Source organism: Haliotis cracherodii, unplaced genomic scaffold, assembly GCF_022045235.1.
Source record: "Haliotis cracherodii isolate W230 unplaced genomic scaffold, xgHalCrac1.p SCAF_3, whole genome shotgun sequence".
NCBI lineage: Eukaryota > Metazoa > Mollusca > Gastropoda > Lepetellida > Haliotidae > Haliotis > Haliotis cracherodii.
The window spans coordinates 7,734,978-7,747,040 of record NW_027266286.1 but is presented as its reverse complement, the minus strand read 5'-3'; the positions used below and the strand labels follow the sequence as shown (position 1 = coordinate 7,747,040).

The 12,063-nt window shown below is 39.3% G+C and overlaps 1 protein-coding gene across 2 annotated transcripts in view; it reads left to right on the top strand.

Moving 5' to 3' along the window:
* The window catches only part of LOC139474275 (neuropilin and tolloid-like protein 2), a 216,688-nt gene that overhangs the window by 192,959 nt on the left and 11,666 nt on the right, over nt 1–12,063 (top strand). For both annotated transcript variants that reach the window (XM_071257216.1, XM_071257215.1), the window contains 2 exons: nt 2,273–2,417; nt 6,925–7,004. In XM_071257216.1, coding sequence (XP_071113317.1) covers nt 2,273–2,417; nt 6,925–7,004 — 225 coding nt within the window. The remainder of the gene's footprint in view (nt 1–2,272; nt 2,418–6,924; nt 7,005–12,063) is intronic.

Here is a 12,063-nt window from a genome sequence, read left to right as displayed (position 1 = left end):
CATGATCCTACGAAAATTGTTGTGTCCATGATGCTGACTGGAAGTAGCTCTGGTCTCATTGTGGGAAAATATTGATTTAATATTTTCAAATATATAATTTCATTGCTGAATACATCATACAAATACTTATTGTTGATGTGCGACCTTATTCCATCAAACCACTCATGCCCTTCTTGGATTATTCCCCCTGCAGTGTTTTATTATTCCCTAAACAACTTCCCCTCATCGTGGATTTCTTAAATAGAGTATAGTTTTGCTCTAAACTATAAAAGTTAAAGCACAAGAATGCTTGCATCCGAGTGCCTTGACATTTTTAAAAAGAATATTATTCAATTATTTGACAAGTTTTGAGAATCTATTTCACCTACTGATGATAGATGTGTCTTCGTAGACTTGATTAAAAGTTATGACAGAACCTTGTTATCAGGGATATCTTAGATCATGGGGAGTGGGTGGGGGAATTTGGAAGCATCATCACTTCAGCGGATTCTGACATAACTCAAAAAGTGTACTTTATTGCAGAAGTGTATTTTACACGCTCCTTTGATCTTTGAGCAAAACATCTCCGAACCAACAAGAAAACCCAACTGGCCTATTTGTTGTGTTTTATACTGATCATCATGTCAGTCCGCATGAACATGTGCGACTTCATCACACAAGGTGATGTCGTCATAACAAGGTTGTCATAATCCTGTGCCAAGCCAGGGTCTCAGGCATTCTTGCAATGGTGATTTGACAGTGAGTGAGTTGGTTAGTTTAGTACCACTGTGAACGGTGTTTCGGTCATACCATGCATGTCAGTCTGGTGTGAAGGACTTGAAGAAGTCATCTTCCCGAGGCAAGGGAGTTAACTGACTATAAAAGTCCAGTTTTCACCCTTGCCGAGCTAGGCTGGTATTATGGGGTTACATTTTGGCTGGACTAACGAGTCTATGCGTAGTCCAATCAAAATCACGCACCGAAATCGAAATCCGGTTCGTAAACTGTCGTGTAGATTTCAGCATGTGCACCGCCAACTCGTTGTCAGCAGATGTTTTCCAAATCTTTTCATGTTTTTAATCAAGGTGCTCACGTGATCTGATGCATTTCGTGATGTAAGACCCATTTTATCACAATATAGATCTTGATTATCGATCAGATCGTCCTGACTGGGCGCCACCATTTTGTATGAAGCAAACACAAGTGATACGAAAGGTGGAATCTGATTGGCCCATAGGAGAGGCTTAGAAGTGACATAACTGGTAATAGCCACTGGTGGCGCTACGATCGAGCCCAGAAATTCCAGCCTTGTTCGGCATGGGTGGAAACTGGACTTTTAAAGTCAGTTTACTCTCTTGCCTTGGGAAGATGGAAGAAGCAGGTCTGAGACATTTGTCATTCTGGTGAAACCCATGAGCAGGGGTATGGTTCTGACAAACCAGGAAAATTATTCAGGGTAAATCTGGGATTCGAACTCACAATCTTGGTATCTGGCATTCTGCACAGTAAATAGGAGCTTCTTTAACACAACTGGGCCACCTGTGCCCTCAATGCACTAGATATAAATGTTTTAAGGGTTTTTTTAAGATAAGTCTTGAAGCAGAAAGAGATTTAGCAGATTTGACCATGTGTACATTTCCTACTGAATTTGCTTGTGCTCGAATTGGATGACAGGGCTTAATATTGATACTGGTAGACACCACAATATTCCAAAATCTGAAAGATTATGTACATATTGAAACCTAAGCAATATAAAAAATCTCTATCATTTCACCTATACATGTTCATGTCCGTCCTTAAAAGACATTCAAAAGCAATACATCCCAAATAAATATGTAGTTTGACCGTCAGTCCAACAATGTATTATTTGCCTCATGGCAACCGCAAGTTATGAAGATTTAACATCTTTTCTGTTGTATTTCAAAAATGCCTTGAAGAGCAGAAATGTACTTAAATGAATGTATTTGTAAAATGATCTTGCACTATATGGTATTCACTTCATGTATTTGGCCTTTCATACAAAAAACATTTGAATTTGAATTTGAACATCCAGCTATGGGGAATGAAATAGTGTAACCTGTGCTGATGCAAATGGCCAATATATACTGAGGGAAATAAATAAGGGAACACATGAAAGTACATGTTCCTTTATTCTTTTCCAGGTTTCTTCGCATGCTTTGAATTGCTCTGTGGGTGAAAATCTGGAAATAAATAAAGAAATAGTGGGATAAAGTGGTGTTCCCTTATTTGTTTCCCTCAGTATATTTGTAAAGTCGCTGTGCTTCTGTTTCAGCTCAGTGTTCTGACCCTCAGTTGCTGATCTACAATGGTTTTGCCACTAAGGATATGCTGCCTGTGAAGATCCTGTGTGGCCAGCTGGCTGCTTATGACAAGGGCATGAGCAAGTACTTATCCACCGCATCGAAAATTGTTATACGGTAAGATTGCACTCTGTATCCCTTAATCCCTTATTACTATACCTGAGTTTGAACCAATTAGAATGACGTCACACTGTTGTTTTTGCAGTTAGTTCTCAGCCAGGATTCTCTGGCCATTCGGAACATGTAGAACTAATGCAAGTGTAGGTAATTATGAAAAATTGTGAAGAAATTATAATTATGAATTAAATTATCAGCCATAACATGGTTGAAGTTGTAGAGGGGCAGTCGGGTAGCCTAGTGGTTAAAGTGTTCGCCCGTCTTGCCGAAACCCGGGTTCGATTCCCAACATGGGTACAATGTGTGAAGCCAATTTGTGGTGTCCCCCACCGTGATATTGCTGGAATATTGCTAAAAGGGGCATAAAACCTCACTCACTCACTCACTCACTCACCCACTCACGTTGTATATTGTATAAATCACTAGAATCTGTTGATTCCGGGAGTAGATTAAACTCGGCCTGAACGGGTGAGATGAGGTGAAATGGGGTCCATGATTATTGCACTTACCCCTCGACACAGCTGTGTTTTTTGGGAAAAAAGTGCACACTATACTCAAAATACTGTATACCAACTCAGACATTAAATTGACTCTCAGCCGACTAGTCCTTTTTTAGCCCCTTAGTGCTGAGCGCCAAGCAGGGTAACAACAAGTACCATCTTTTAACGTCTATTGGTATGAAGCAGCTAGGGATCGAACACCAGGCAGACGCCCTACCACTAGACCACGGAGGCACTCCACCCTATTAGAATCTCAAGATGTCTCCATGACTACATATATGCACTTTCCTTGCCACTGTAACTTGCAGGAACCACTTGATCTGTATCTTCCTGCTTCCTGTATCTGGCAAGCTCAGTACCTTGCTGTCACGTTTCCTTTGTTTTGTTTGTTTGTTTGTTTGTTTGTTTGCTGTTTAACGCTGTACTCAGCAATATTCTAGCTATAGTAAGGTGGCTTGTAAATAATTGAGCAGGGACCAAACAATCCAGTGACTGACATCATGAACATCAATCTACACAATTGGGATATGATGACATGCATCAACCAAGTTAGCGAGCCTGACCACCCGATCCTGTTAGACGCCTCCTTGACAAGGATAGTCGCCTCTTACGACACGATATTGGTGATTTTGAATGTTCCAAGTGGAGCTTCTGGTTCCTATACCGTGCCTGGTCATGGAGCCACACCATCTTTCACATTCACACCAATTGTTATTGTTTCAGACCAGAATCAACAATACTCCAGCTTCTTTGATAGGCATTTAGAAGTTGGAGTACTAAGTAAGGATAAGAATTTATGGATGAACAACTTCTTTATTACAATTAAGAGCGACTCGTTTGATAACGGTGTTAGGACCTACACCGAAACATCGCTCTTAATTGTATTAAAGTTGTTCATCCATAAATTCTTATCCTTACTCAATACTCCAGATGTAAGACAGCAGCCTGTAAACAGGCAGAGTCTGGTCTATTATTATAAGCATTATTATTCACAAGGGATGTCACGATTCACCAATTGTTCTGATGCATCGGTAGATAATTCTCGCGAATGTAAATTTATATCGATACGAAATTTTATTGAAATCGGTATCCACTTGTTCGTGTATCAATTGATTTTTTTATTCAAATCTAAATGTCATCATATTTTCTGAATTTGACACATACCAAAACTTGTTAGTTCTGACACTTGTTTGAATAAACCTTTCTAATTATTATTATTTTACAAAATAATCTGCTGATAGTGATTAGAACACATAATTGTGAATGTGATATGTAATTAAAAAGTTTGTTTCTAAAATTATGCATAAAAGGTTGGTATTGCTGTATCGAGATACGTATCGTATCTTGACCTCAAAATCAAGATATGTATCGTATCTTGATCTTAAAATTGAGATACATATCGTATCGTGAGGTACCTGTATCTATAAATAATACCAAGGTAGCTTTTCTATGTCAACATTACAATGCTACAAAATGCTATTCAAAACTACATTTTTCCAGAAATTTTATTCTGCAAAAGCATCCATAAAGTAAACCCAAATTGCAAATCATGCGTTAAATATTATGAAGTGGGGTGACTACAGCGCCATCCAGTGAAAATTTGTTCAATAATTAAGATTTCCTTTGTAAATTGTTCAAGGTGAGGTGAGGTGAAATTGGGTTTAATGTCGCGTTCAAGATTATTGCACTTATATAGCGATGTGCATGCACGTATGTGTGGCTGCTTGTACTAGTCCGGACTGATGCTGATATATAGTGCCAGCTCACTGAGATACCATGCCACAGTTAACATGAATACCCCACTCAGACACAGTATACTGACTCCGAGCCGACCAGTCCTTGTGTTAGCCCCTTAATGCCGAGCGCCAGACAGGGTAACAACAAGTACCATTTTCTAACGTCTTTTGGTATGACACGGCCGGGGATCGAACCCCGGCCCCTCCGATCTCCGGGCGGACGCTCTACCACTAGACCACGGAGATGGTCGTTAATTGTTCAAGTCATCTACAAGTGGAACAATTTGGCTATCTTTTATTCCATGGGAAATTTGTCCATTTCCAGTAGTCCGTTATATGGTACTGTATTTGCAATATTGAATATAGAATGCCATATTCTACACATCTCAGTGGGAAACATGAAACACTGTTGCTTAACCTTTTACCATCAGTATAACAGGAAGTGAGAAGTGAGCCAGTTCAAACGCACCTGCTGGAAGCTGGAAGCTGGAAACAGACATTTTCTCTTCTTGAGTTGTTGCTGTAGAATGAGTTTTGAATTTCAGATCGAACTTCAAATGCTTAAAATGTCAGCAGTCTGAAATTAATCGTTATGTTCACACCATGTGAAAATGTTAATCTGACAAACGCATCTCTCAGACATGTGCACTTTGTGACATTTACCAGGAGGATGAATGTAATAAAAGAGTCTTCAAGCAGATTCTTAATTGTGTGCGAATGTTTGATGGTGTGTTGGGATTCTGAGTTCAACTCCATTGACCATGTTGTAATTAAAGACGCTGAGCTGTGAGCCATGTTTCTTTGAGCTCTGACAGATCCATGTACCAGTTAACAGAGGAGATAGATAATATTGTCTTGATTTGACATCAGACAAAATTTTGCAAGTGTTATATAGTTGTGATTTTTATCTCACCTGATGTGAAATTTTCTGCTCATATCAGCAGCTTGTCTTCCGTTCTTCCTGTTGTCAGGGCGATCGGGTAGCCTAGTGGTTAAAGTGTTCTCTCATCACGGTGAAGACCCGGGTTCGATTCCCGACATGGATACAAAGTGTGAAGCCCATTTCTGGTGTACCCCGCAGTGATATTGCTGAAATATTGCTAAAAGCGGTGTAAAACCATACTCGCTCACTCTTCCTGTTGTCATGGACATAGAAACAACAAGATCTATATATGTGAGGCATAAACTCTGTAATGAGATCTCTGACAATGGGGAGAAAATGTTATCCATTATCTGTCCATTGGCTTGACCCAGTCAGGATTCTCGGTCAGATTAGGTCCCCAGCTACCTATGCTGGTTGTCACTACCTATATCGTACATTCACCCTGTGCACTCAAACGAATTAGACTGCCTCCGTGGTCTAGTGGTAGAGCGTCCGCCCGGAGAGCGGAAGGTCCAGGGTTCAGTACAAGCAGCCACACACACACGTGCATGCATGTCGCTATATAAGTGCAATAATCTTGAACGCGACGTTAAACCCAATTTCACCTCACCTCACAAAAGAATTAACTCACTCGTCCAATGGTAGATGACCAGATGGTGGAAACACGAATATGTACATACACCCGAATCACAAGTGTCAAAACGTGTGGTGTCACGTGGGCAAGTAAATAAGTTCAAATGTGCCGCTGTTCATCTAAGGGAATGGGTACCCGATATGTGAGGTGGATGTAAAAACCCTCTAGTGCTGTGGGCAGCTTGGGTTGTATATTCCTCAGAGTTGAGAATGGTAACTGGAATTCAAACGAATGTACTGGTCGGGGAAGAAATAAAACCGCACTGGAGAACATAGTACCTGGATACCTAGGTATATAAATGTATAATATTTTAATACTATACTTAGAGGTGACCAAATGGACTTGCTACTTGGTTGATAGTGCATCATCGTACTCTGATGACATAGATCATTGCTTACAGTATCAATCACTGGATTGTCTGGTCTAGACTCAATCTTACAGGAGGCTGTCAGGACTACGCTTGAATATTGCTGAGTGCGGCATTAAACAACAAACAAACAAACTTTGTCAGGACATAACTTGTGATATCTTTTTTGAAAAGATTGATAAGCTTGAAACTTTAGGAAGGTCCTAGCCCCATTACAAGTCTCTGATTTGAGAGTGGCATTAAAATCACCATTTTAGTTTGAAAAACAAATAATTAATAATTTCTCAGAAACATCTATGCATTTAAGCCTTAGGCCATACAAATAATAACTAGTAGTAGAATTATCATCATTATTATCCTTATTACCTTTTTTACATGATGTTGCAGGTTTGTGTCAGTGACTGGCAATACTTTTGGAAGCACTGGATTCAAACTCAGCTGGTCAGCAGTGAGGATACCTGGAAACGGTAAGTGAAATGTCCAGATGAAACTACAGTGTGTTGCCTGCAGTAACTATACAGGATACATCCTCAGTGAATCTACACATCCTTGTTTGTATATACTACTCAAAAGAAGTTAAAAACACTAACTTGTCAATATGACTATAGTTAATCTATCACCGCTATGATAGACTAACTATACTCATTTGAAAACATTGGGTTTTCTTTAACATCTATTGAGTAGTATATTATACTTAAGGAGTGTTTAAGGTGATTAGTGCCGATGTAAAGTCTGAAAGTATACCCCCCCCCCCCCCTCCCGCCCGCCTTACAAAGTATACCTGGGTAGATTCTGGGGCCTATACTCTGGGAGTTTCCAGAACTCTGAAGGGGGTTAGAGTTTGGCAGCTTACACCAGTAAGGGGGCACGGGTGGTCGAGTCGACTAAGGCGCCGCAATTCGCTGTGCAGAGTTGCGTCCCTTGAACATGCCAGAAACCTATGATTGTGGGTTCGAATCCCGGTTCGCTCCGATTATGTTTCTAGGTTTGTCAGGACCATACCCGTGCTCGTGGGTTTCACCGAAGTGGTAAACATCTGAGACCTGCGTCACTTCGGGCTTTCCTCCCACATTAAGCTTACACTCCACGATAAAACTGGAATACTGTTAAAAGTGGCGTTAAACCGAACTCACTCACTGTTATTTTATTTACCATACATTCTTAATACTTACTAAGACAGTTTGTTCATAATATCATTTTCCCCAAGACATCCAGAGTATGGGGTCAAATGTGTATTTGAGGCTGACAAAATGTACAAAAATAGGACAAAGATTGGGACGAAGCTAATATCTCTGACTAATATTAACTGACTTAATATCATCGACTAGTCAGCATTGATTTTAGATTAAGGTTTTTTGGGTGAGTTTCAGCAGTGTTTATTTTGGCCTCTTGTAATTATTTCCTGCCATTTTAATGCTGAAAATAGTCCCCAGTTCTCAATTCCAAATATTGAGTTGATATCATCAGAAGAATTTAGAATTTATTTTTTGTGACCACAGCGATAAAATGATTTAGCCTTTCATCATATCATATTGGCCGCATAGCACACAGAAGGTTTTACAGTATTGAGGTTAACACTCTGTAATGAACGTTCTGTGTATAATTGAACCAGTAGCATGTTGTGGAAATAATAGGAGATGGGTCAGACAACTTGGTGGGTTGCTGCTGTCAGGGTGAGTGAGTGAGTATAGTTTTACGCCACTTTTAGCAATATTCCAGCAATATCATGGCAGGGGACACCAGAAATGGGTTTCTCACATTGTATACATGTCGGGAGTCGAACCTGGGTCTTCGGCATGATGAGCGAACGCTTTAACCTGACCGCCCCTTCATGTTGTAGACTGGTTGGGAAATTTTATGAATGCTTTAGTGGCACCTGACTCTGTAGTCTGGCTGACCTCGGTATGATGATGAAGTTCTCGGTGGGTTTGACTAGGCAGCGCTTCCTGGGAGAAGTCCCATTCGCTGTCTGGGCTGCGTGTAGAGGGGGCAAGGGCCCTGAGCTGATGATGAGCCTAACAAGCCTGACTGAGCAAGGATCACCCAAACCCTCTTTGCTGCCATTTTGTATTTTAATCTGTAAATAATCTAAATAATAATGATGATGATGATGATGATGATGACAGAGCTATAGATAAGCTGTGTATTTGCGTAAAATACCCCCCACCAAAAAAAGGATATTCAAAACCCAATTACTTTCAATTAACTTGTGTACAGAAATGCATGCATTAGATGAAAAACACAATGAAGTCTTTTCAGCATGCGTACAATGGAGGTAATTTCCGAAACACAATTACGAGCTAATTTACTTTCTGAGTCAAGCTTATAATTAGAACCCTTATATACACATCTAAAATATTATTTTAGTTTTTTTTAAATCTCAAAATGTTACCTCATTTTGGGAAAAACCCAATAGAGTGATGAATAGATGAGTGAAAAAATATTGGTTACCCAATGAAAAATGTAATAACCCAATTAAAATAAAAACCTTTGAGTAAAAACTCAATTGCTCAAAGAGTTATCTGGAGCTCTGTTATTCCATTCATCAAGATCCATTATTATTACTCCTGTTAAAGGGGGCACCGGTGGCCCAGTTGTCTTAGGCACCGTGATTGGCTGTGCAGAGTTGCGTCCCTTGGGCACGCCAGAAACCTATGATTGTGGGTTCGAATCCTGGTTCGCCCCGATTATGTTTCTAGGTTTCATCGAAGTGGTAAACATCTGAGACCTGCATCACTTCGGGCTTTCCCCCCACATTAAGCTGACCCACCGCGATATAACTGGAATACTGTTAAAAGTGGCGTTAAACCCAACTCACACACTACTCATGTTAAAGGATCAGTGTGCATTTGATTACATTCCCAGCTCCCTATTGAGTACACAACACAAGCTGCCTTATAATAAACTTAGAAAGAGGTTAACTTAAGAAAGTATGGTGAAAGACACAACGCTTTGATAAATTTATTCATTGTTCTTCATATGTTCTTTATATTAACACTCTTATTTTTCCCCAACCCCACCCACCCCCATATGTTCTTTATATTAATACTCTTATTTTTCCCCAACCCCGCCCACCCCCATATGTTCTTTATATTGATACTCTTATTTTTCCCCAACCCCGCCCACCCCCATATGTTCTTTATATTAACACTCTTATTTTTCCCCAACCCCGCCCACCCCCATATGTTCTTTATATTAATACTCTTATTTTTCCCCAACCCCGCCCACCCCCATATGTTCTTTATATTGATACTCTTATTTTTCCCCAACCCCGCCCACCCCCACAAGTTCTTTATATTAATACTCTTATTTTTCCCCAACCCCGCCCACCCCCACAAGTTCTTTATATTAATACTCTTATTTTTCACCAACCCCGCCCACCCCCACATGTTCTTTATATTAATACTCTTATTTTTCCCCAACCCCGCCCACCCCCATATGTTCTTTATATTAATACTCTTATTTTTCCCCAACCCCGCCCACCCCCATATGTTCTTTATATTGATACTCTTATTTTTCCCCAACCCCGCCCACCCCCACAAGTTCTTTATATTAATACTCTTATTTTTCCCCAACCCCGCCCACCCCCACAAGTTCTTTATATTAATACTCTTATTTTTCCCCAACCCCGCCCACCCCCATATGTTCTTTATATTAATACTCTTATTTTTCCCCAACCCCGCCCACCCCCATATGTTCTTTATATTAATACTCTTATTTTTCCCCAACCCCGCCCACCCCCATATGTTCTTTATATTAATACTCTTATTTTTATTCCCCACACCCCCACCCACTACCCCTCCCGCTTTCAGGTAGTGGGGCATTAAATCTGTAAAACTTTAGTTTGGACTAAATATGGAAATGAAAGACTAAGATTAGGTGAGATTGGTGCCATCTTTCTAGTGGTTTTCTAGTAACGTATTCCAGCTCCACTGGAGTAACAACTGAAAAGAATAACGAAATGATGAGTAAGTTATGTGTGGTTACAATGTACCAATTTAGATTCTACGGAAATAGAATTCCTGCTAAATAAAGCCCCAAGCCATTTACTCACAATGTAACTATGTGCAAAAACAGCAGTTGATATTTCCAAATACAATGATATATGATAATTTTACATCTTCACTATGAATCTATAATGTGTATAATGACCCAAAAAATTCTGGTATCCATAAAACATGACAAGTCTACACTTTCATCTGGCAATTTGTTTAGTCGTAAAGTAGAACAAGGTTATTTTTTAAGTTAATTACAAGCAGGTTTATTTATTTCTGTAAGTATCTGAGGCACCCTCACCCCAGAAAATTAAATTTCTAGTCTCTGAAGACCAATGGCACCCACAGCAGTATAGTTGAAGCAAATATTGTCAATCCATTCATCACCTACAGATGTGAGTTCAGATAAATAAGATATCTGCAATTTGTTGCAAATGGTAACGCACCAAGAAAGAGCCACGGAATTGGGCTACTTCGTCATTTCCCGGGCGATGGACACATGACCTCATAAACTGTCATTGGTCTTTGGAGGATTTGATGAGAAACTTGTGTGGGTTAAAAAACACAACTTAGAGTTCCACTTTCCTTAAAGAAATAAGAATTCTAATCACAAAATCAAACTGCAATCAGTTTCTCTTCCCCTTAAAAAAGTCCTGTGATCCTAGAAGAACCTCAAAGCACTGGCGATTGAATAGTGTTGAAATGGGACACAAAATGAATGTAATCCTTTAGACATTAGGGCTCTCTTTGGATTCCAAATGATTTCAGAAAAAAACATAGACTTTTACTCAAATTAAGTAATAGGGAAAGTGGTTAGGTTTTCACTTTATTCAGGGAAGAAAAATGATGAATTAAGTCCTTGCAATTTTTTTGTCTCTTTGCTACAATGGTAACCATTTTAGATTAACTATTGAAAGGCACTAAAGTAGATTTTTTAACAAAATTACGGCTTTGTTAGGGCAAGTGTAAGATTTCCCAGTGGGATCTTAGCAAGAGGACCCAACTGCAGAATGACATTCCATCTAGAAATACATGTGTATGTTTTTATGAAACATTCTTTGTGTCAGGTTCTATGGCTTGTTTGTCGGTGTATTGCTTGATTATTTGTCTTTAGAAATGTCATGCGGAAGAATGTTTCAAACTGGTTTTACGGTATCCAAGTTTGAAATATACTACTCAAAAGAGGTTAAGGATCACCCAATTCTTTCATATTGGTAATGTTAATCTGTCATGGCATGAGAGATTAACTATTGTAATATGAAAGAATCAGGTGATCCTTAACTTCTTTTGAGTAGTATATTATCTGCATTATATAATAAGAGACATTTTCTCCTGTACCTAATGTTTCAATATATACTACACAGGAAAAGTTTGTCATAGCAAAAAAACAGAAGTTTTTAAAATCATTTTGAGTAGTATATATGTAAAATGAGAAAGAATCTAAAACAGAAACCACAATCTCATTAAAATCAGATCTAAGTTCTCATTGTCGCTTAACAAAGATCTGAGGACATCCCATTACGGGTCAAGT